At 41.4% G+C, this 26,540-nt stretch overlaps 1 protein-coding gene across 1 annotated transcript in view; it reads right to left on the bottom strand.

The window, feature by feature from the left end:
* KIF13B (kinesin family member 13B) overlaps nucleotides 1-26,540 on the bottom strand; it is a 145,121-nt gene that overhangs the window by 3,923 nt on the left and 114,658 nt on the right. Inside the window, exons 36-41 of the mRNA XM_054383379.1 lie at nucleotides 25,581-25,658; nucleotides 24,810-24,863; nucleotides 23,848-23,868; nucleotides 15,341-15,458; nucleotides 14,107-14,240; nucleotides 1,781-1,843 (exon numbers count right to left, since the gene is read on the bottom strand). Coding sequence (XP_054239354.1) covers nucleotides 1,781-1,843; nucleotides 14,107-14,240; nucleotides 15,341-15,458; nucleotides 23,848-23,868; nucleotides 24,810-24,863; nucleotides 25,581-25,658 — 468 coding nt within the window. The remainder of the gene's footprint in view (nucleotides 1-1,780; nucleotides 1,844-14,106; nucleotides 14,241-15,340; nucleotides 15,459-23,847; nucleotides 23,869-24,809; nucleotides 24,864-25,580; nucleotides 25,659-26,540) is intronic.

Consider the following 26,540-nt stretch of genomic DNA (forward strand, 5'->3'; position numbering starts at 1 on the left):
AAAGTTTACTAAATCTGATAGATCAATATCTTTTGCCAGCACATGTACTCTAAAAGATTAGGATGTCTCTAAATCTCTTTGGGGAGGAGGAGGCTTCTAATATGAAGAGGTGTGGGGGGTGTGTGTGAACCAAAGTGATTGAAGGATGGCAGATTTGCACCTATCTTGGGTTAACTCTCAGGTATACCTCATTGTTTACTCTTCAACTTTTTGTGCTTTATCCCATCTAGTGGTTAAGTCTCCCAAGCCGCAGGATTTTCACTTTATTTTGAAGTGCCTTTTTTCCCCTTGAAACTGAAGCAGCATTTGAAGAAAGAGGGATTTGAGTGAATTACAGGAATTTCAGATGGAAAACTATTGCTAAGTGAAATCTAATAGTGAGAAGTTTTTTGAAATATTCCTGAGGATTAAAGCTGTGTTTTTAGCTTCTCTGTGGAAAAGCAAGCACGTGGACTCTGGAGCTCTGCTCTTTCTTTGGGCTTTCCCTTTTAAGCGTTCAAGATAGCACATATTTTGCTAAGACAATAAAAGCACAGTGGGAGAAAGCTGATTTGCTATTCAGAAGACTGAAGTTCTGCTGAACTGTGGGAGATCACTGGGTCTATTTTCTCTCCAGCTTAGCAAGAACCTTTTTTTTTTTCACACCAATATCATGAACTGGCTTGAAATGTCAAACTGAGAATTAAGCTCCACTCTTGGAATGACACGTGTTCTGTTTATAGCAAGCAATTTGCCTTTTAAAGCAGCAAACTAGCTGAATTTTAGCTGGTTAGCTGCTAATGCAATCATTTGATTAACCAAGCTTTCAAATATAGAAGTGTAACCAGTGATAGAAGGGGAAATTTTACCACAGTCTGAGAAAACACAGCAACACACACTGCATTTCATTGTCTCCCAGTGAAGTGACAGCAGAAGTGCAACAGGTTTCAAGTAGCTAACTCAGCAGTTGCTTTTGCCACCTCTGCTTTTCAGGCATGTGAATATGTAAATTGTTTCGTGGCCCCCTGGGAACATAGACTCATAGAATGGTTTGGGTTGGAAGGGACCTCCAGAGGGACATCCTCCACTAGAACAGGTTGCTCGGAGCCTTATCGAGCCTCACCTTGAATATCTCCAGGGATGGGGCCTCAACTACCTCCCTGCGCAACCTGTTCCAGGGTTCCAGCACCCTCATGGTAAAGAACTTGTTCCTAACATCCAATCTAAATCTACTCTTCCCTAACTCAAAACCATTACCCCTCATCCTATCACTGTAGACCTTTGTAAACAGTCCTACTCTAGCCTTCTTGTAGGCCCTCTTCGGGTGCTGGCAGATCATTATTAGGTCTCCCCAGAGCCTTCTCTTCTCCAGGCTGAACACCCCCATCTCCCTCAGCCTGTCTTCGTAGCAGAGGTGTTCCTGCCCTCTGATCATTTTTGTGGCCCTCCTCTAGACCTGCTCCCTCAGGTCCATGGCCTTCCTGTGCTGAGGGCTCCACAGCTGGATATACTACTCCAGGTAAGGTCTCACCAGAGCGGAGTGTCAGAACTACCTCTCTGGATCTTCTGGCCATGCTTCTTTTGATGCAGCGCAGGATGTGACTGGCCTTCTGGGCTGCAAGCAAACAGTCTGCTCATGTCCAGGTTCTCATCCACCAGCACCTCCAAGTCATTTTCCACAGGGCTGCTCTCAATTTCATCATCCCTCAGCCTGTATTGATATCAAGGATTGCCCCAGCCTAGGTGCAGGACCCTGTACTTTGCCTTCGTGAGCCTGATGAGGTTCATGGGATGTGCTCACCTGTTTTATCTTTGCAGCACTGGCATCAATACTGGCAGACTGAACCATGATCCGTGGGACAGCCTGCAGGAATGAAAAACAAAAGGATTTTTTCAACACTACAACTTATATTTGAAATTTTGGAATCACAAGCAAACCTTTGTCAGGAAAGGACAGGAAACTGCTATTTTATTGCACCCTGATGATATAACTGAACGGGTAAAAACTCTAACCATCAAAAATTCCTGAATTTTAAGACATAAGCAGCTACAAGTACAAATTCATGGGGTACAAAGTTTTCTTCTACACAGTCAAAGACAAATCACTGATCAACCAGATACCAAACAGATCTGAGGTCATGCTGGTCTGGCTAGTGAAATCTTCAGCTTCAGTCCATCTCCAAACTCTTTCTCCATCTCCAGTACCTTAATTCAGTTTAACTTGTGGTATTGCTTGCTTGAACTCAGGAAGGAAGCCAGAAACAAGATCAAAGAGGGCATCACCACTGCCTGCTGGAGTGGAAACTACACATTGCATTTGCTAATCACAATATACTGGTCCTGTGCCAGACAAACCACTTGAGTGTTTCAACAATATCTTCTCTGTTATAGCATGGGGCTTGATATGAAGGCATTGACAAGAAATGTCCCTCACTTGCTCCATATTCAGGTTCTTGTGTTAAAGATTTGAAATTATCCTAAAACCATAACAGCAAATTGTGACATGACTATAAATCTCAGGCTGTCACCTTGGGCTATCATGCACTGTTGACACAGGAGAGAAGGGGACCACCAAGTCAATGGAGAACCTTGGGAAAGGGCAGCGTGAAGAAAAGGAGAGAGGAGAAAAAGGCAGAAACATCTCTCTGTTAAATAATCACTGTTAAATAATGTCACCATTCCTGGAGGGCTTTAAAAGTCATGGAGACGTGGTGCTGAGGGACATAGTGTAGTGGAGACATGGCAGTGCTGGGTTAATGGTTGGACTTGATGATCCTAAAGGTCATTTCCAAGCAAAACAATTCTATGATTGTAAGTGCAGGCTCATACCTTCAGGGAAAGAGCTCTTTAAACCCAACATATTACACAATTTGGGAGCAATCTGATTTTCTCTTTTTTCTCCAAGGGACTTGAGAACTCCTTGAGACATGCAGGCAGTGCTCATCTCTGAGATAGTGACTTCTAGAATTCCACAGTCTGTTTAAAGAATGGAAACTTTCCAGCTAAAGAGTGAGGTACTTTTCTCTTGCCTCCCTTCTAAGCACAGTAAAGCAGAAATATGACTAATCCTGTCCCCAAAAGAAATAAAGATGGGAGAAAAGAACAGCTGCTACTTACACAGAGATTGCCAGGTATTAAATAAACCCACAACTGTTCAAGGTTAAAAACAAACAAACAAACAAAGACAAGAGAAGGACAAATAAGGCCCAACAGGCTCACAGTGGATAAAAAAAAAAAAAAAATTTAAATTAGTTATTAAACCACAGAAGCAGGGTCAGAGCAGGTTGCCCAGGATCACATCCAGGTGGGTGTGGAATTTCTCCAGAGAAAGAGCCTCTATGTCTCTGGGCTGCCTCTTCCAGTGCTCTGGAACTTATGCTAAGGTGGAACCTCCTGGGTTCCAGCTTGTGCCTGTTGCCCCTTGTGCTGTCACTGAGCACCACTGTCTGGCCCCATCTTCCTGAGCCCCTTCCTTTAGGTATTGATGAGCACTGAGAAGATCCCGTCTCAGTCTTCTCTTTTCCAGGCTAAACAGCTCTAGGTCTTCTAGCATCTTCTCCTCAGAGAGATGCTCCAGTCCCCTCAGCAATTTTGTAGACTCTGATGGCCTACTATCTGTAGCTTCCTGTCTCTCTTGAACTGGGAAGCCCAGAACTGGACCCAGGACATCAGCACCACTGATCACAACCCCCTGAGCTCTGTTGTCCAGGCAGTTCTCAATCCACCTCACTGCCCACTCACTTGACCCACACTACTAAACTTCACTATGAGGATGTTATGGAGACAGCATCAAACAACTTGCAGAAGCTGAAGTAGACAACATCCATTGCTGTTCCCTCATCTGCCCAGCTAGTCACACCATCACAGAAGTCTATTAGATTGGTCAAACCTGATTTCCCCGTTGTGAAAGCCTCAGGTCAATAAAAGCAAGCAGGACAGGAGGGTTTTACTTGTTATTAAACCTGCTAACTGAAAGTACAGCCCTGAAGTGGGGTTCAGAGCAAACTGGCTCTATTTCAGGTGCACAAGCTAGTAGCATTTTGTGACCCTTATGAGAATGTGCACTGGGGCTCCTGGAGGCAGATGGTGACCTGAATCAACAAATGAATGAAGCCTAAAAATAAGCACAACTTTAGGGCTCATGATCCAGTGATTTTCAGAGCCATCAGTTGTCGTAAGTATTAAGTCAGGTATGCAAGGGTAAGGAGACTGTCACAACAGCCAAGTGCTTCACTTTATCAAAGACTAGAGAGGAGAAGGATTAACTAACCCTGCAGATTTTAGGTTTAGTAGAAACTCATCATGGTGTTTTAAAGGAGCAGAGTATTTGTCAGAACACTTATTCCCTCCACTTAACCATCTTTGAACCCTGGATTGGTCCATCCTGGAAGTGCAAAGCCAAGCTATTAAATATCACCTTCTAATGAAAAAAAAATCTGTAGTCACAAGGCATCAGGGCTAATCCCTAGGCACTAGGAGAGCACTTCAAACCTTTTGCAGAGGTGCAGCTGAATTTCAGTGAGAAGTCAAGGCTGTTGAATTCAAATTAGCCTAGTTAAATATCTCCATGCTCCACTGCTAGAAGCAGCACATTTTGGCATCTCAGGAAAGGAAAACCCACTGTCCTTGTTTATTCCACTACTGTTCATGATCCACAGCAGTGGAAACAGCCATTTTTGGCAGACCTTGAGCTAAAGCCAGGTCGAGGCTCTCACACTGGCACTGTAACACAACTGGATATTTTTGCTCCATTTTCTCCCAGTATCTGTGCCACCTCTGGGAAGCGGTATGAGGTCTAACATTATCATCCTGAGATAAGCACTCAGAACAGGAATAAGACAAAGTATTTAAAGATATTTCTCACTGCCTTTTATTTCTTTTTCTCACTTAAAAACAAAACCAAACAACAACAATAACAACAAAAAACAGAGGAAAGAGTTTGTTTGGGGTTTTTTATCTCTCAAAACCCTTCAGTCTTACGGCCTGTAAAGCCATGAAATCTAAAAATCCAGTTGGTATCAAACAGCAAGAGAAAGAAAAGCGTTACACTTTAATCATTCCTCATCGAGTTCTCCTCCTGAAAGGATGACAAATCTCAAAACTACAATAGCTTTGCCAAGCAATGTTTAGAAAAACATGGAGGAAAAAAAGCAATTATGAGAAGTGGCACTTGCCCAACTTTGGTGTTGACAAGAAACAGATGGGCAGAAACAGCCTTGCTGGGGTATCAGGGCTAAGGAAACAAATCTCTGTTATGCAGTGTAGTTGAGTAACTTGTGGGGGGAACACTGAAAACAAAGTGTTTGACTATCTTTGAAGACATTTACTGGATGAAAAATATTTCTGAATCAAGAGCCAAATTCTGTTATTAAATGTTTGCAGATAGCCACTGCTGGACTAGATGTATGTATTTACCCAATGGCAAAATATAACCCTGTACAGTGGTAATTATTGGCACCACTTCTCCAACGAAGCTGACAAAATGAGTAAGAAGAAACATGAAAGCAATTTGCTTTAAAGAATCTTTGAGTCTTTGTAGAACAACAACAACAACAAAATTATCTTTTTCCTAAGAACTGCTGCTTTTTGCAGTGAGTTTATAAGGATTTTTGAGAGTGCTAATTTTCTGTCCAGATGGGAGGTCAGTTTGCACATACTCCGAGATGACCAGAAGCCAGGTACTTACCAGTGATTGGTGTAATCTGACCTGGACAAGCTTGAGACTTGGGCCTCTGCGAACATCATGAGGTTGAACAAGGCCAAGTGGAAGTTCCTGCACCTGGGTTGGGGCAATCCCCAGTATCAATACAGGCTGGGTGATGATGTGATGAAAAGCAGTGCTAAGGAGAAGGACTTAGGGGTACTGACAGATAAAAACTGAACATGAGCCAACAATGTGGCTCGCAGCCCAGAAAGCAAAATTGCATCCTGGGCTAGATTAAAAGAAGCATGGCCAGCAGATTGAGGGAGGGGGTTCTGTCCCTCTACTCCACTCTTGTGAGACCTCATCAGGAGTACTGTGTCCAGCTGTAGAATCTTCAGCACAAGAAGGATGTGGACCTGTTGGAGCAGGTCCATAGAAGGCCACAAAAATGGTAAGAAGCCTGGAGAACCTCTGCTGCTGTGAGGACAGGATGAGAGTTGGATTTGTTCAGCATGGAGAAGAGAAGACTCTGGAGAGAGCCAACATTTCAGTATTTAAAAGGGCCCATCAGAAAGATGGGGACAGATTGCAGGAGGCCTGTTGTGACAGGATAAGGGGTGATGATGTCCCTGCTGACTGTATGGGATTTGAACTGGATGACCTTTAAGGGACTCTTCCAACCTAAAGCATTCTATAATTCTATAACCTGGAGACCCCCCAGGTATGCTGGTGAGCTTGAACAGCAAGTGTGTATCTCGCTCCACACAGAGACACCAAAATTAATCCTGCGTGACCTGTTGATCAAACCATATATTACAAATACATAATGTCAATCTCTTCACTGAGCTCAGAAAGAAAGACATTTCATATTTCTATGTCATTAAACATTCTGTAAAATGCCTCTGACAATGGTGACTGATGACTTCAGCACAAAGCCCTTTGACTTCATGTCACTGGATGAAAATCCTTCAGTGCTAACACCCAATCTGCAGAACGTTCAGCAGCTGTTAACAGAACAGAGTGGGCCAGCATGCACAAGAATAATCCTCCAAGCTCCAGAAATGGTCTAGCCAAGGTTGCAGCTGATGCAATCCTAAAAGAGTGTTATCAGAAAACTCCCCATTGCTCTTGTCTGTACTTTAACATCCACAGATAGAAATGACTGAGATCAAGGACTGTCACACTTACACATTATGCTTGCATCGCCATTTAAAAGCAGCTACTGGAAACTTCCGCAGCAGGGCATAACAGTTGCTTCATTAAATGCAGATTTAAATCAGTTTTGAGCAGTCAGGATAAAATACTATCACAAGCAGAGCAACATAGCAAGAATTGTGAATTCCCTAGTACACAGTCAAAAAACCACTAGAATTCGTTTTAGAACAATATTCCTTCTTGCCCTCAATTTAAAAATAATTTAGAAGCCATTAATTATTCAAATATGAAATTTTCCTCATTCATAGAATCAGAGAATCATTTTGGTTGGGAAAAAACCTTTAAGATTATCAAGTCCAACCATTTAACCCAGCACTGCCAGGTCACCACTAAACCATGTCCCTCAGCACCACATCTACATGTTTTTTAAATCCCTCCAGAAATGGTGACTCCATCACTTCCCTGGACAGCCTGTTCCAGGGCTTGACAACCCTTTCAGTGAAGTCTTTCCTAATGCCCAACCTAAGCCTTCCCTGGCACAACTTGAGGCTGTGTCCTTTTATCCTGTCACACGTTCTTTGGTAGAAAAGAATGAACCACACCTTGCTCCAACCTCCTTTCAGGGAGTTGTAGAGAGCAAGGTCGTCTCCTCTCAGCCTCTTTTTCTTCATGTTAAACAACCCCAGTTCCTCCAGCTGCTCCTCAGAAGACTTGTGCTCTAGATCCATTGGCATCTTCTTTGGACACACCCAGCACCTCAACGTCCTTCTTGGAGCAAGGAGCCCAAAACTGAACTCAGTATTTGAGATGCAGCCCCACCAGTGCCAAGGACAGGGGAGTACTCCCTTCCCAAGTCCTGCTGGCCACTGTATTGCTGAAAGAACCCCAGATGCTGTTGGCCTTCTTGGCCACCTGGGCATATTGCTGGCTTATATTCAGCTGACTGTTGGCTAAGACCTCCAGGTCCTTTTTTGCCAGGCAGTTTCCAGCCACTCTTCCCCAAGCCTAGAGCATTCATGAGATGATCATTGTGACTTAAGTGCGGGGTTCAGCACTTGGCCTTGTTGAACCTCATCCCAACGGCCTAAGCCCTTCGATCCAAAAAGACATCCGAAACTCAGTACAAGTTTGTTTGCTGGGTTTTCTTGGTCTTTGTTTTCTCTTCTAAGGACACTGTGCATTTCATATTAACCTAAACACACCCTTCTTATTGCACCTTCCATATGTGGGACATCTCAGCCTGTCATACTTTTGAATTCCATGCTTCTAATATACTTTATGCAAAATTAACCATACCCTTTTCTGTACAGTTAAATTACTTCATTTCTAGGTCTGGACAGATTAAAAGAGTAACTCATAATCATCTTCCAGTTAGTTCATATAGAAATTTCAGTGGTTTGCTCTAAGAACTTTAAAAAACAGTTTTCCATACTCATTCTCATTAAAAGCTACTTGTATAAAGGTGACAGGGAAAAATGAACTCAGAAAGAAATCAAACCACTAACAACTCAGTCACGAGAACTAGATACATAGGAGCTGAGCTGGCTACAGAGGATCTGTTGAGCTATGCTGATTACAGCATCCAAATGATTCCTTATTTGAAACTCTGAAAAAAGCCTTCAAGATTTTTACAGAAGGTTCTCAGAAGCCACATTATTTACATTTGGTTAAAGAACATCAATTCTAGCAATTAAACCATGCACATCCACGAAACTGTTATTTTTTAATGCCCTGCCAGCAAAAAGGCTTTTGTCTATTTTAGATAGCTTTTCATTAACCACATTTCATTATTTTTCAAGATTAATTACTATGTCTGCATCAAAAGGTAGAAAAGAAAAAAATGGAGAACTGCCCTCTCCATGTGTCACATCTCTGCATTTCTATAGCACAAATCAAAAATCAATTACATTAAGATGTGGAAATTCAAAGAGTTGGGGTTTTTGTTGTTGTCGTTTTTAAAGATACCTGTGCCTCAAGATCTCTCATTTAAGCCAGGTACTAACAAAAGGACATTTGAGCATCCAACAAGGTTCTCAAGTATCAAGATGACCAAAACCCACTTACAAAATGCACATTGGTCAGAGGCATGTGCTTCTGCTAGAGGAACGTCATAAAACAGAAATCTGGAATTTACTATGTACATTTTTAATGGCAGCACCCAATGATGCCCCAAAATGTAATTACACAGGCAGTTCCTGGAGATCAGCAGGGTCAGAAGGGAAAGACCAGTGATTCTTGGTGCACACCATAAAAGCCTTAGTATATTAATACAAAAGACAAGCTCCAAGAGCATGTACATACTATAATTAAGCACAGACAGACAAAGCTGATTCTCCATCCACCTGCATGTTTTACACAAGTATTTTAATTTTTCCTCATCAGCAGTAAGGTTTAGTGAAGCTTTAAATCTTGTACACTGCAGGACTAAGCTTTTTAAAGAACAGGCTGAGAAAATAAAAAGCAATCCCAGCCATCAATAAAGATTTAAATTGTTGTTTTGTTTGTTGTTTTTTTTTTATTTACAGGCTACTGGCAATTAATTTAAAGGCATCAGATAATGGAGAAAATAGGCATTTTCTAACCTAAAAGTATATAAACAGCTTCATCAGAAACCAATCTTTTAGGTACATAAACAGCTTCATCGGAAGCCGTTTTGCTAGTTACATAAAGAATCCTATTATGCCAAATTAATTCAATCTAACTAATTAGAGAGCAGGAAGTTCTTTCAATTATTTTATGTGCTGTCTGAGAAACACACTTGAATACGAGAGCAGATTTCATTAATTGCGGTTCATTATTCTCCAGATTAGTTACTAAACTTGCATCAGAAGGTCAAAGACAGCAATTTTGTTACCTTGGCTGGAATGTCTCTGCATTTTTGAAGCTCAGGCAACCACTGACAATAAACAAAAACAGCACTGGGAAAGACCATTCTGTTAGGACAACTTCTGTGTGTGCTTGCCTACTTGAAGTTTGATGCCAGCCTAACCGACAGCATCTGACTGAAATCAAAAGCTGCTAAAATAAAAGACTGTATTTGCAGTGTGAGTGATCACAACTCCCATCTTCTGTTTACTCGCACAGGGTCAGATTTGGTAACCCATCCACTTGGAATGCTGCTTGGTCACGATGAACTTAACTTCAGTAATAAACTTGAGAAAAGGTTAAGTGCTGCTCCCTTGGAAATGATGCTCAAAAGCACTAAAATCAACTTATCCATAAGACCCTGCTTACAAGGCACTACAAATTTGCTTTCTGCAGAGTTGTACAGACAGCTAACCCTGACAATTTCACTACAGAATCATAGAATGTTCTGGGTTGGAAGGGACCTCCAAAGGTCAGGAGGGGCATCCTCAACTAGATCAGGTTGCCCAGAGCCCTGTTGAGCCTCACCTTGAGTTCATCTCCAGGGATGGGGCCCCAACCACCTCCCTGGGCAGATTTAATCCAACGGTTGGGCCAGCCATCTAGTTCAAGATGGTCCACCAGTATTTTTCCAGAAGAGGGTTTAAAGACATTACATAATTAAGTACTTGCAAATAATACCACAGATATGCACTGAAAAGGGAGCTTTGCAAGAATTTTGGAAATTGTCTTTCACTGTAGTTGTTTGATTAACCAGGAGAAAGACTAAAGTGATCCACTCAGCTTTATGGTATTTATGTTCAATACTTACTATATATCTGCTTGTTTGCTTTCAGCTATAAAAGGATGATTTAGATCTTCCTATTTGCTTTGAAAAGCACTCCTTTGGTCACTTCTATTCCTGAACTTAGCTCTCCCAATTTGTTGTTTCATCAACACAGGTTCATCAGTTCCTGGTTAGGGGTCAGATTCCTTTGCAGTCACAGCTGAAATATCCTTTTGGCTTTGACTTCCCTTTGTACTTTTTGTAGTTCGCCACCTTGCACATTCATTTATGTCCCCTGCCACCGTGTATCAAAGTTTTATTCTTCCCCAGAACTAAGAAGCATTGTTCTGTATTTTCTGAGACTCAGAAATATCATTTTTTGTGTCCTCTCCATGGTGTGGTTTACTACAGTTAGGCAAGAATTACTACCTTGCTGTCTCCCTCTGGCAGGTTAGCAACAAGGTGTTAAAGCCTATTGGCCCATCATCCACCGAGTACATCAGCCATTCATCAACACCACCATTTAAATTCTTCTGGCCACATTTGCATCATGATAAAGAAACACCAAGGGAGCTTATGAGACATGATATTTATGAGCTTAACAGTCCTGCTACAACAGCACGTATTTGTTGTGCTGCACAGAAGTTGTAGCTATTTCTGTAGCAGTTCCTTCACTTTTAGCTCTCTCTCCCCATGCTGTGATTGCTAACAGGAGTGAAGCAGAGCTGCAGAGAATATCTGTAAACCTTTGAAAGCAGTGAGGTGTGTTTGAGATACAGGTGACTGTACAAAACCTGCAAATAATTTTAAGATTTCCTTTTATTAATCAGATGCAGTGGTCATGGAAACAAACTTCAGTTGCTCTTCAACACAACCAAGCGTTAAACCATCACAAACTCCTATTAGCTTCTGATTTTTATAAACAAAGCAAAAATAGCATTCCTTTCTATTAAATATAGTTGTGATCTCAATCAGAATGCTTCAGTTGCCACAGTAATCCATAACATAAATTAAAAATCTCTTAAAATAGATGTCTCTGTAACTTAAAAACTGACTTCAAGGAAAATAATGCAAAGCTGATCTTGAACAGTGGGAAGGAGTGGGAACAGGTGGTTAGACTAGAGGCAGGAAATTAGGCCTTGCTTCTAATCTTCACTCTCATTGATTCTGCAAGAGTTCAAGAAGTTGTGAAAGGCTCTCACTGCAATTGTAAAGAGCACCTATTTGCATTTTCTGATACCCAAATATCTTTAAAGAAAGCCACTGTCTTAATTTTAATTCATTAAATATCATAGATACATGATTCCAGTCTCAACACTAAGGCTGTTCTAAGGAAAAGGCAACATGAAAAGGTAAAGGGTTAAATTAGATGAGATATGAGAGTAAAATTTGCTCTCTTTATTACTTTGTAGAAGAAAAAAAAAAAAAAAAACACAGTCAAACTAATCCTGGGCTGCATCCAAAGCAGTGTGGCTAGCAGATCAAGGGAGGGAACTCTGACCATCTGCTCTGGTGACATCCAACCTGCAGTGCTGTGTCCAGCTCTGGGGTCCTTAGCACAGCAGAGACATGGACCTGTTGGACCCAGTCCAGAGGAGGCCACGAAAGTAATGTGAGGGCTGGAGAACCTCTGCTGTTGTGAGGACAGACTGAGACAGTTGGGGTTGTTCATCCTGGAGAGGAGAAGGCTCCAGGGAGACCTTACTGCAGCCTTTCAGTACTTAAAGGGGCCTGTAAGAAAGATGGGGACAGACTTTTTAGCAGGGCCTGCTGTCAAAGGGCAAGGGGTGATGGCTTTAAACTATAAGAGGAGAGATTTAGACTGGATGGAAGGAAGAAATTCTTTACACTGAGGGTGGTGAGACACTGGTCCAGGTTGCCCAGAGAGGTGGGTGGTAGAGGCCCCATCCCTGGAAATGTTCCAGGTCAGGTTGGTGAAGACTCTGAGCAACCTGCTCTTGTTGAAGATGTCCTTGCTGACTGCAGGGGGTTGGGATTAGATGATCTTTAAAGGTTCCTTCAAAACCGCTAATAATTCTATGACTCTAAAAATATTTTAGGTTTGGCCTATTTTTATTTGTGCTCTCTGTCATAAGGTACTTCAAAACTATTTAAGTGTTAGTGCATCTATTTTTGCTTTATTTATTACATTTCACTGTACTTCTATAATCACAAAACAACTTCTTGTAGTCCTGAGACACTCTCCTAAAAACAGCTTTAGTTGTAGTAAACATGGGAATTCAAGCCCAAAAAACAGTTACTAGGGATTTTACAGGGTGGTTTTTTTAGCCTTTTTTTTTTTAGAAAGATATCCTCTTAAACATTTGTTTGTATGTCAAGAGGTGAGGAAAGGCCTAAGCTAACAGGTAATATATTTCCAAAAACCCCAGATAAGTGAACAGGATGACAGCAGAGGTAGCTGAATGGTGAACATAGCACAGGTAGAATGGACTTGCACAAACTTTAATAGGTGAGATCTGGCTCCAGATTTATCACAGAGTGGGTTTGGTTGGAATGGACCTTTAAAGATTATCTAGTTCAACTCCCCTGCAGTCAGCAGGGACATCTTCAATCAGAGTAGTTTGTTTAGAGACCTGTCCAACCTAACCTGGAGTAGTTCTAGGAATGGGGCTTCTACCACCTCTCTGGGCAACCTGGGCCAGTGTGTCACTACTCTTACTGTGAAAAACTTCTTTAGGTCTAGTCTGAATCTCCCCTCTTTTAGTTTAAAGTCATCACCCCTTGTTCTGCTGCAACAGGCCCTGCTAGAACATCTGTCCCCATCTTTCTTACAGGCCCCTTTAAATATTGGAAGGCCACAATAAGCTCTCCCTAGAGACTTCTCCATGCTGAACAACCCCAACTCTCTCAGCCTGTCCTCACATCAGAGGTGCTCCAGCCCTTGGATCATTTTTGTGGCCTCCTCTGGACTGTCTCTCACTGTTATCTTCTCAACTGTTATCTTCAAAACAGTTTGTTAAATATTCCAGACTTACTCTAGAGAAGACTATTCCTTTATAAATAAACTACAGCCTCCCAAATAATGGAGACAGTATTATTTATGAAGGGATTCTGTATTTAATCTTTTTTAGAAGACAGTAGCTTTTCCTACTCTGATTGTCCATGCATTAGCTGCTGCTCAGAACACAAAAGCCACATCTAGAAGAGGTGATTTTGCACCACAGCAACAAAACAAAAAACCAAACAAACAGACAAACCAAACCCAAAAGAAAAATCAAATACTTCTCTGACATGTGGAATAAATAAGAGAATGAACAAAATCAAGTGTCCAAAGTACACAGCAGAAGATGGTAAAAGGTGACATGAGGCAGGGCAAGGGGTAGAAGGGAATGGTGTATGAAATAATGAATTAAAAATAGAATTACATTTTCCACTTGGCAATACACAAGCACTAAGTGCACTTCATAAATTTTACTATTGTTGCTGCAAGTGGTATTACCATCAATCATGCTGGCAGTGTATTTGGCACTTCTAAAAAGCCAAGTGGGGTGAGTGTATCAATAAGTTTAACCAGCTCTGCTATCTCTGAACAGAACGGAGGGGAAATGCATCACAAGGCTTTGCTATGACTAAAAGCTTGGTTTGTGCTGCAAGAACATATAAAATAGCACTTTGCCACCCAGTCTAACACCACTCATCAATATTACTGCATAGGCTCTTTGATTTGATTTTTTACCTGCTGTACAAGAGGAGAGGTCTGCCTGCCCTTTTTCTCATCCCTGACAGGAAAGAGAGACTTCAGCAGCTTTGGCATCTGAGGTACGAAAGACTTGACAGGATTCAGATAGGAAGCAGCAAGGCTACCAAGACCTGTTGGAAAAATTGAAAAATGAGAGATTATGCTGCAAGGCAGGGAAAAAAGCCCTGAAAAAAAAGCTAAAATAAAACAACATCTTCCAATGGTCAAAGCATTAGCCAAGGAAAAGCATTGAGTGCTTGCTTCAGCTTTGCATAGGAGATATGAATTTGGGTAGCTCTTAATCTGTGGCCCCAGCAGACAAGAATATTTATGTTGTGTAAAAGCTTGCTGTTTGCAACTAGAAACATAAAGTGCTTTATAACGTGCAGAAGCAGGAAAAAAACCCCAAACAAACAACAAACAAGCAGAATAATGGAAAAAGGATGTCCAGACAACACACAATTTTAATGACAATTCCAAAACTTACTAGAAGTAAAAGATGAGAAGATCCAAGTTAAGAAAAAGAAAAAATGTTAGGGGCATTCAACTCTCCTTACTCTTACTCCTTTTTTCTACAGTACTCCCCCTTGAGCAAACCTAGACAGACATACAGAACATCACCACTATGTATCTCAGTGCTCTCAGTTATATATTAGGCACAGAGTGCTGCTTGTTTTCTAAAGCATTGGCAGCCTGACTTGGCTGTTTTAACTCATGTAACAGCATGTTCTGAGCCCAGCTAACTTGTGGCTTTAGAAATTGAGCTACCTGAGATAAAGACTGAATATTCAGACAACTTTAAACATGTGGCATTTATTTCTTAGTGGAACTAGTGTCAGATTTAGAGGTAAGGCTTGTCAGAGCTGCATGGAATCTGAGTAACTTAGCCACAAGTGCTCAATGTTCACAGAGGACTGCATGGACATTGCTGGAGAAGAAATTTCTTTGCTAGAATCATTTAGTCTGGAAAAGACCTTTAAATCATCAACTCTGACATCTTCAAGTAGAGTAGGTTGCTCAGAGCCCTGCCCAACCTGACCTGGAATATCTCCAGGGATGGGGCTTCTATCACATCTCTCAACAACCTCTTCTAATGTTTCACCACCCTCACCGTAAAAAACTTATTCCTTGTATCTTCCTTGCATCTCTGAAAGCAGTTCAGCTTTATTTGACATTCAGGAGCTCTGATAACCTTACTCCATTTTAAGGAAAGCTTTAGGAAAGTCCTTACCTGGATCAGGAGAGTGGTTTTGCTGCCCAGAGCCTGGGAGAGAGGTACGAGATGGACTAATGCCTCTACTGGAATTTGTGGCACCTTGGGATACATCTTGCTGACTCTCCCATCGGCCCTATAGGTTAAAAAAAAAAGAGGTGTATTCCTCACTGTTAGCACACCAGCAAGAGTACAGCAATACTTGCACACCATGCCAGCCTGCACAGCCCCTTTGCAAAGTTCAGAATGCACAGAGCTGAGGAAGGACCCTTCCTCAGAGACATTTTTAGTTGAAGCACCCAGCCCTGCAAAGATAAGCACCCTCAGCTCCCACCAGCATCAAGGCACATAAATAGTCTATGTATAGACCATAAAGTATTTCACTCAACTGCACAGCTGTGTTCTGAAAGTTACAACCAAGTGAAAAGTTACAGCCAGATGAAAATAAAACAGCACTGTCTGCTCCACATTCCTAAATGTTCTGCGTATCTGTTCAGGAAGCCATCACAAGCGAGATCTGGCTATAGAGAGTGCCAGAGAGGAGAGGTGAGGACAGACAAAGTTCTGAATAAGAAAAGGAATAGGTACTTAAGGACCTGAAGGGTGGACATTAGTGTCTAGGGTAGGATAATAGATGAGTTGGTCACCTCAAGTGGAAGCAACTGTGGTACTCCAAGTTTTTTTAAACAGTTTGGAAAACTGAGATGGAAAACATCACAACGAGCTGCAGGCACCAGCAGCCAGAAATACATTAAGTAAGTACAGGTCAGAGTTTTGACATGATTAGTGAATATAAAACATGGCAATTTTCAGACCTGCATTGAGTAAGAAGACATTGAGTAAGAAGGCAGCAGGCCATCTGCCTTCCCAGGGTTCCTGGATTCTCTAGTTGGGTTTTCACATGGATCCTAAGGGAGCTAAAATCATTCTGCACATGGGGTGTGATTTCTCTCACTTTTCCAAAGGTCCACTGTAGTTTTCATGTTTCATCTCAACCTTACAGGTCAGAAGCTGGCTCAATGACAAAGTCTCTTGGCTAACAGAGAGAATCTCCAGGCTAGCATTTCACACCAGTGCTCAAGAGGCAAGAATCAATGTGGCAAATTTGGGTTTTTCACTAACTTTATCATCTTGATACGTAAAATAGTTTCCAGATTTGTCTGCATTGATTACAGTAAGTGACTGGCTGGAGGAGGGTGCCTCTGCTGAAAGTTTCACATGAATATAAGACAGAACATTGCTTCACCAAACTGGCCACCACATTAGGTGTAGGTACTCATTTCAGGTAGGTACTGAAATCCATGTGGTTGTCCTGCAAACATCTGATACAGGCACACCAGCAATGTTTGTCAAAGGAGTTCCCCTGCACTGCTAAAGACTAGGCTCTAATAAAGCTACCTGGTGTTAATTTACTTAATTTATAAGAGACCTTAAGGCAATTCAAAATCTATTTAAGAGTCCATGGATGAAAAGAAATACTACAAGAAGTCTCAATGTCTTGTGGAAAAGTGTTGTCCTGTTCAGGGAGTAGAGTGCCCTCAGGACTACAAACTACCTTCCCAGCCAAACTTAAGTCTGATCCCACTTGTGTTAAAGAGTTATGCTTCAGCTGGTACAAGATCTGTACTTGTTTGGATTATACTGTATATGTATCTGAATCTTGCTTGTTCTTTTAAAAGACATAACAAAAAGAGAAATACTTTCACAATGAGATGGTACAGTGACCATACTAGAAAAGTCACAAGGGATGGACAGTTCTTCTACATGCCAGAACACAATTTTCACGTATTCTTCCTGGAGGAAGAGGGGAAAATATGCCTTTTCCAAAAACTTTGTGCTGTTGGATGTAAGGAAATTATCCAACCTTGAATAGAAAACTGACAGGCAGCTAAACTAATCTTAACTGTAATCTGAAGTCATGAATGCTTCACAAATAATAAATAAGCCAGGACAGGAGGAAGAGATTTCTCCAGTTGGTGGAAGGTCACACTGAGCAGCCCAAAGCAAAAATAATTTCCATTTGGATCTATATTAGTCCCATAGAAACTCTCCTGCTTTGAATAGCAAGTAACTTGTGCTTTTGCAATGCAGCACCCATCTTCAGACCTCAATTAGCTAGCTAACATTTGCATTATGAGATGTAGAGACAACAGGCATTGTTTCTGTGAAATAACATCTGGGATACCTAAAGACTAATGGATGTCTGATTTCACTGGAGGCAGCCATCCTGGATGTCAAAACTGATATAATCCAGGCTGGGACTAGCAGTAATACCAGGGGTTTGTTTAGTCTTGTATTTTGGAGACTTTGGTGTTTAAGCCCTTCTTGAAAGCTTCCTGTTCTATCTGCACAGATGATAGAGCTGTTCTACCCAAACTTTAAGCCCTGAACTTAAACATTATCTTTGACCTGTAACTCATTTATGTCTTACATCAACAAGTCATGCCTCTGTCCAGAGAATTCTTGCCACAAAATGTTTCTATGAAACAGTCTTTCTTATTCCACTCCCCAGAAACTCTTATTCATGTTTTACAGTCCTGTGTTTCAACTAGTGCAGGTTTCTTTCAGGTAGTCTTATCACATGCAGTCTTGCCTGACTCAGATCCTCTCAAAATACTTCAGAGACTGCTTTCTTCTGCCATTTTGAGAATTCCACACACTGCATTTGACACTGAAAGCCAGCATGGAAACAGTCCAGTAACTTCAGACAATGCTCAGGCTGCCTTTCCCCTTCAGGATGGGAAATGTTTCCTGAAGTCTCCTTCTATGGTTCCCACTGATGAGTTAGTTTGCAGAAGAGTCAAAAAATGAGAAAAGATGAGCAAAAATCTGAATGTAGTTCAGTATTTTTCGGAGGCACCAGTTCAGTGGTGCTGAATGAGGTAAAGAAAGATGACAGTTTGGTGGGAAGTCATCACAAGACTCAATCAATCCTGAAAGAGTTTGGTTTTGTTGCTTTCCTGTCTGGTCTGCCATCAGCCTGGTAGATGTTGGCATTAGGTTAAGAAAAAGAACTACAGAGGAGTTCTGAAGGCTTTTTTTCTAGAGGACAAGTAATGCTTAATTAGTGTTACTTTTGGATCTTAGGATAATGACTCACATAGTAAAGGCAAATGGATAAATGTGACATATAGGCCAAGTCGAGGTGCTTCTGGAATCACTTTCTGAATCAGGATTTTTGGAGTCAGAAGCGCCCTTCATTAAGACTGTTCCAACCAAAACAATTTCAGGCATGTATCTTGACATTCTAGCCCTGTTTGGAGAACTGATGGGAAAAAATTGGAGTAGGTAGAGGCAGAGCAAAACACCTTCAGAATATTCATTCTCTACAGACAGAATGGCAATGCTTAGTGAATTCTTCCTTAGGAAAAGCCTCTTTTCTTTGGATCTTTAGGAAATTTGTTTCAGCCTTGGTGTTAGAGACAACTACATTTTCTTATTAATTTTAAATATTTTGCTAGTGAAACTCTAGAGAACAGGAACATGCACTTGAGAAAATGATTTGTCTGGCCATATACTTAAGGCATATTGGTTTCTTAAATAACACTTGCTTTGGAGAGAGTGGAAAGATCATAATTTTAAACTGAAGGCCAGGTTTGGAAGGTGGGGGTTTGAAGAAACCTCTGGGGATCACCTAGTCCAATTCTCCTGCTAAGGCAGATTCACAGAGACCAGGCTGCCCAGGATCATGTCCAGGTGGGTTTGGAATCTCTCCAGAGGACACTCCACCACCTCTCTGGGAAGCCTGGTCCAGTGCCCTGGCACCCTGACAGGAAAGATTTTTTTTTTTAAGTGGAACTTCCTGTGCTCTAGTTTGTGTCAATTGCCCCTTGTAGTATCACTGGCCACCACTGAAAAGAGTCTGGTCCCATCTTCTTGCCACCTGCCCTTTAGATACTGGTAAGCATTGAGAAGATTGCCCTCTCAGTCTGCTCTTCTGCAGACTACACAGCCCCAGGTCTCTCAGACTTTTGTCAGAGAGATGCTCCAGTCCCCTCAGCATCTTCATAGCCCTCTGCTGGATTCTCAACAGTAGTTCCTTGTGTCTCTTGAAGTGAGGAGCCCAGAAGTGGACCCAGGACTCCAGATGTGGCCTCATTAGGGCAGAGTAGAGGGGGAGAAGAACCTTCCTCAACCTCTTCTGAATGTACCCCAGGCGACCATTGGTCTTGTTGGCCATGAGGACACACCAGTGTGAGCCTCAACTTTAAGAAAACAGTAACCTATTAAAACGTAGGTAAATCAGGGCAAAAAGTGGAGAAATATTTGTAAAAGAAAATACTGGAGACAACTGAAAGGGTCAACTGTTGTGTGAAGAGCCTGCAGAGGCAAAAGGTAGTTCATGAATGATTGATTGTACTAAACTGGATTGAAAGATAACTTATCTCAGTCTCACAAAACTGGAAAAAATTGAAGAAATATTAACTATATTAACTTGATGAAGTTCCTAGGTTCCACATATACATGTTATATAGCACTCTCCCATGATTGCTTTGTGCATTCACTAACTGAAACACTTAAAGTTTAAGTCTAAGCAATTGGTATGCTTCAAGTGTTGTGAATCCTGCCTCTATCACAAAGGGTGGTGAGAGAAAGGAAGGAAGCCTGTAAATCATTTGCCCAGAGAAGCCATCATTTCATGAATATATCTGGTCTCTGCCAAGTGACCAAACAGAGGTCAAGTGACTTAATTTAACAAATCAAAAGTAGCCACCTGAAAAATGAGTGTCCTTTGATGTATTTTGATATAGAGCTGTTTATAAAGTGGTTTACTTCTATACCTTCTCCTTCTCCTCTTCCTTCCCTTCTTTCTCACATTCTCCATGAGAAAAACACCAGGGAATTTATTTCAGGTCAGCACTGACATGCACAAAATCTTTAGAGCAAATATGGGTGATCACTACACCTAAGTCATCTGTAGGCTTTACCTGACAACAATTCTTTTCTTGAAGTTGACAGACCATTAAAATGCTGCCACTGGGTGAAAGAAAGGAATAGTTCTTTTGTTTTATTATTTTAGCAGTTCAGAAAAGGCTTGGGCAAAGGTGACCATGTAGCACTTAAATACAAGCATACAGCTGGGACAAAAGGCACTTGTTCTCAGGAACAGGAGATTATTCAAATTGATCTGCATAGTACCAAATGGCGAGAAAACTCTGGTTCTCAGTAAATCACAGACTCACAGGATAGCAGGGGTTGGAAGGGGTGCATCCAGTCAACACCCCTCACTAAAGCAGGGCCACTTAGATCAGGCTGCACAGGATCGTGTCTAGGCAGGTTTGGGATGTCTCCAGAGAAGGAGACACCACAATGTCTCTGGGCACCCTGGTCCAGAGTGAGGTCCACTCTCACAGGAAATAATTTTTTTCTTATGTTTAAGTGGAACTTCCTGTGTTCCAGTTTGTGCTCATTGTGTCTTGTCCTGTCACTGGGCACCAAGGAAAAGAATCTGGCCCCATCCTCTTGACTCCTGCACCTCAGATACTGATCATCACTGAAAAGATCCCCTCTCGGTCTTCTCCAGGCTAAACAGCCCCAGGTCTCTCAGTTTTTCCTCATCAGAGAGATGCTCAAGTCCCCTCAGCATCTTTATAGCCTCTGCTGGACTCTCTCCAGCAGAGAACTCCAGCAGAGTTCCCTGTCTCTCTTGAACTGGAAAGCACAGAACTGGACTCAGTACTCCAGATACGGTCTTGTTCAGGCAAAGTAGAGGGGGAAAAAAACCTCTCTCAACCTGCTGGCCATGCTCTTTTTAATGCATCTGAAATTTAAGTGGCTCAGTTGTGCTTGTCAAAAGACATAATGACTACTATGCAAAGGAATTTTAAGAAAAACTCCTGACATTTTTCATCAATATGGGAATATAGTCTGAAAAAGACCTGTAAAACAAGACTGGGGTCCTTTCCCTTCTTTGTGCATCTGACTCATCCCTTTTAAGTCAACTCAGTTTTTAAACTTCCAATGCAAGCACTTTGGAACCTTAAAATCCAGCTGTGTATCTTGTATCACCACTAAGAGACTACAGTCCTGCATCACTTGATGTGCTGATGTTTGAGATGCAATAAAACTCATCTTGCTCTCCTGTAACCATATCTGAAGAGATAACAGGAGTGAAAATTGGCTTTTTCTCATTTAAGCAAGCTGATATAACTTAGACATGAGACCAAATGTAGCCCTGTGAACCTAATATGAAATATCCATAAGACTCTTCTGAAGTAAATTTAGAAGGCATCTCCTTGCCTCCTCAGCCAGTTAGGTGGCTTAATCTTATGAGTTATGATAAAAATCCCAATGGTAACTTAAATATTTCACATGGATGCATACCTCCTGCTCTCTACAAGCTGTCTGTGGTGTCAGCATAGAGATATTCTACTGTTTTTTTCACAATGTGCCGAACCCACTCTCCTGCTCCAGTCCTGGAGAAGGGCTTTTCAAGCTCTTCATGGGAGTGTGACCACCCATCCACATTTGTAGTAACAAAGATTCAACTATGGCTGCAAGAGGAATCTACATCCTAATTCTGGAAACTTCTGCTCTGCCTGCTTTCATAGAACCATAGACTCATTTAGGTTGGAAAAAGCCTTTAAGATGGTTGAGTCCAACAAAATTAGTTGCACCAAAACTATCTCTACTTCTTACTCTAACTTAATATTCTTGATTATAGGGGAATTAGTCTTGCCTATTTATAGTGCTGAAGAATGAAGCAGTGGCCACACTTGTACCTTTCCCAGTCCAAATGGTGCTTTACACAGAGGACTAAGACTCAAGAGCCCTTTACAGATAAATTCAGCAGGAATGTAAGGAATAATAATGTTAAAATTAGAGAGAAAAAAAGAAGTGATGGAATAAAAGTTAAGGAAAGGAATATTCTGATATGTGTCGAGGGCTGCACCCAATTCAGGCTGCTGTTACTATCCACAGAATCACAGAAAGGCAGGGGCTGGAAGGGACTTCTAGAGTACACCTAGTCCAACCCCTGTGCTAAAGCAGGGTCACCCAGAGCAGATTGCCTAGGGTTGCATCCAGGCACGTTTGCAATCTCTCCAGATAAGGAGACTCCACAACCTCTCTGGGCAGCCTCACAGGAAAGCTGTTTTTCCTCATATTTAGGTGGGACTTCCTGTGTTCCATTTTATGCCTGTTGCCCCTTGTCCTATCACTTGCCACCACTGAAAAATGTCTGGCCCCATCCTTTTGACATCGGCCCTTTAGGTATTTATGTTCTCTGACTGGTTATGATACAATAAACCACTTATTTGAGATCAGATCATAAACACTTATAAATAAAACCAAATTCCTGGTGAAATGACTATGTATGACTGCTGGAAAGACTTCTTTTTCATTAAATTTCTCTGCAAGTGACAAAGACATCTAATTTGGCTGACATTCTGCATATTGAGCCGTTCCCACATCCTTTATGCTGAAAGAGACAGGACCAATCTCACCAGTGTGCTTTTTCATCTGTGTGCTAAGCATGTCATAGAATCACAGAATGGGTTGGGTTGGAAAAGACCTTAGAGATCGCCTAGCTCCAGCCCCGCCTGCCACAGGCAGGGACACCTCCTGCTTGAGCAACACCAGGTTGCTTAAGACCCCATCCAACCAGTCTTTGATCACTTCCATGGTTGGAGACTCCACAGCGTCCCTGGGCAACCTGTTCCAGTGCAGTGTTACATTGGTTCAACATTTCATTGAGATTACAAAAGCTTTTGTTCTTCTCCCTGTGGAAATGGAACCAGAGATCCATTTGGAACCTGACGTTCCTAACAGGGGAGTTTGCACCCCAAATGCCCTGAGTAACAAGTGCCTTGAACAGGAAGCAAGCTGCAAGCAAGGAGGTAAAGCTACACCACCTCAATGCCGTGTTACAGCACTACACTGTTTGCCATCAACAGCTACATCAACCACAGTGAAGAGCTACAAAGCCTCATGCAAACCACTACCAATTAACTGTGGTTAACCAAAACCTGGCACAGCTAAGGGGACAGAGGCGTTAGTCTGAGAGCATTAACATGGTTTCAAGCATAAACATGTTTTCCATTGGCCCAGTATTAATTTAAAATCATTCTTTCATAGAAATGAAGAGTTGTTAACACTGATCTAGTTGAAGTCATAAAGATTTGGAAGAAACTCTCAACATTTATCTCATCTCCAGGCTAATGTACACACGACTGGCAAATATTTGCTTGCTTTCATCTCTATCTTACTCTTTTTTTTTTTTTTTTTTGAGCTAAAATGAGTTCACCCTGTCCAGAGAACTGTGAGAAATGGCATTAAATAGCTATAGCTCTGTTACAAAGCATAAGATAGACCCAAGAAGGAGACAGACACTTCTCTCATTTGCACCAGTCTCACACTGCACTGATGATAGGCTTATCAATGGAAAAACTTATTTGCTGTGTATTATGCAAATGAGACACCACCAGCAGCATCTTCAAAGCAGAAAGTAGAAGTAAGACAGCAAAATAAACTTTATAGTGAGATAAAATTATTATCTCACTCATTAGGTGGACCTAATGCATTACCTCTGCTGGGACCTTTAGACTCTGAAACATGCAATGAGAAAAATCATTGAGGGGAAGGGAAGAGAAAAACAGAAATCATTAAGAACTCTGGATTTTAATTTTTACTTTAAAACCTGTAGCATTGAAATGTTCCAGAAAACAAAGTTGCTACAAGCACTGTATCACCTGCAGATATTTTAGCATTCTCTACATGTATAAGATGTAGCAGATTTAGCAGCCAATGCTAGAGCACTACATCAAAATTCTATTATTCTGTGCAGCTGCATTATGCATTAAAATGCCTTGTCACCACTAGATTCTCCCTTTTAAAATGACTACAGGCTTGCTGGCCAGAATATCTCAGAAGAAGACCCTTCAGTTTATCTGGGATTTGGAAAAGAAGTTTAAATTTAATCTTTCACTTTTTAAAGAAATGCTTCGAATCTATACTGGTTTTTTTTGTGGGTTTTTTTTTTTTTTTAAGGAGTGGAATGGGCTGAATTATTTCCCACCACAAGCTTAGGACTGCTGGTTTCCCCTCTGAAGGTCAAAGACTATCTTCAAAAGCCTCTATTCTGTCCTAGAAGTGGACCTACACATAAATATGAACCCAAATTTGTCCCTTACCCAGAAGGTTTACATTCACCCAGGTGAGAGCTTTGGAAGAACTCCAAAGCTTAAAAATGAGAAAATTTCCACTGCAAAATGCACTCCTGTGTGAGGGCTGGATGTACTTAATCTTGTCTAGTCAGCCACTGTACATCCCACAGCAGTTAGCAGCAGACTGACAACGGCCTGAGAGCTTTCCAAGAAGTCTTTTGTAGCACATCCAGAGCTAGAATGCCCTAGGAGTAGTCTCAAGGATACAGGGAGCACATGGATGTGTCCTTTTACAGGAATTTCCCATTTATGCCCCTGTTACTGGTACAGTGTAGTCACTGCAGACAGAGTGAAGATTTCTCAGGAGACCTGCGGATACTTACCCGGTTACTGCTGAGATTATAAAGGGGTGCTAAATCTTGGCGGCTTGCAGAAAGCTGAAACAGTTAAGACAAGCAGAATTATTTCTGAATAAAAAGTTAAACAACTGATAAATATGCCTCTTGACAAACACTAGGAAGGGAGAAAAGAAACGGTTTTGTGGTTAAAACAACTAAAGTCCAAGAGATGAAGGTGAAATCCCAATTACTGGCCCAGAATGAATCAGAATTTGACAAGTTTGGTTACCACTTCTGTCAAAGGATTTATTTTCAAATTTTGGACAACAGAAGGCTCATCTTTCTTAGGCACAACCCCGTCACAAAGCTTAAGTTCAGTAAATATTTGTAATGTGCTTTCAAAGCTTCTAAAGAAAAAGAAGAAAAAAAGTCTTCAACTTGATAGATACATAAAAAAAACCCCTTAGTTTTCAGAAAAAAAAACAAACCACAAACCAAAAACTAAACCAAACTCAAAAACCAGCAAACAAATAAACAAACAATCTAAAACAAACAAAAAACCCCAAACCACAACAGAAGTTCTTTTTAATGTTGCTTTTTCAGACAGTCTGGATTTAGGGGGGTGCCTGTACGATGAAGCAGGTTTTATCTCCACTTTGGGATTTACATGCTCACAAATAGCACAGAAAAACACAAGGGTCAAAGAGAAGGAAACTCATTGCTATACACCCTGACTCTGGCATCACAGGGACCTGTTATTGAAAGACTGGACTTGCTGTCTTTGATATGCTGCAGGGGCCAGCACAGAATACTCACCCGATTCACATTGGGAGAGCTCAGGCTCCTACGGCAGAGCTTTCCTTTTCCCATTAGCTGCTCCTTCACAGCAACTTCCTGCCAATCACAGAGAAGCAAAACAAAGAAAATAAGCCTGATTTGCAATCACCCCAGCATAGTTTTGTCTGTACAAGAGGACTGTTTCTAAACAGCCCTGTTGCACAGGCTCCTGTCTGTGAAGTCTACTGTGATCTAAACCTTGCATGTAACACATGGCTAGGAGTGCAAGAGTGGATAAATTTTAACATCTAGTACACTGCTGATTGGCACATGCAGGATATTACAGCTAGTTCTGATTCTAGGAGGTGACTGTAACAGATGCAAAAACTCAAACACTCCCTTTCCTAGTTCAGCTCATATTTCAATCCCTTAAACTAATTATACATGACAGGGAACTTGCTTCCAATACTTGGAGCGCATCACACTTCACCATTAATTTACAGTGGGCAGGTACAACACTCCAGCTTGTTTTGCATAACTTTCTTTTGTGCTTCCATAATTTATATCCAGAAGAACAATTTTCAATAAACAGTTTTCTCTCCTCTAATTTTCCTGGTAAACAGATCAAGTTACAGTACTTAAGATTAACCCGATCAATGCCTTACTGAGTGACAGAACAGGTTTGGTTACTTCAAGGCAGAAAACAGGCAAAATTACAAGAAACTTGTAGTACTACTAGAAACTTCAAAAACTATTACTAAAGCCCATGCTTTTACCACACAACTACATTTCCCTGAACCATAAATCAGCAATACAGGGTCTTTAAAACCAAGCATGGATCCCTTAATAGTGCATTTAATATAAAGCTCCCACTCTCATCCATATTGCAGTGAGAATCTCTCTGTAAAGAGACTTACTCCTCTGGACGTTTGCCACATGCACATTTTGTAAGGCTGAGGTATACATTAAAGTGTTGGGTTTGGTTAGCTGGCCATCATA

This window comes from Indicator indicator, chromosome 9, assembly GCF_027791375.1.
Source record: "Indicator indicator isolate 239-I01 chromosome 9, UM_Iind_1.1, whole genome shotgun sequence".
In the NCBI taxonomy this organism is placed as follows: domain Eukaryota; kingdom Metazoa; phylum Chordata; class Aves; order Piciformes; family Indicatoridae; genus Indicator; species Indicator indicator.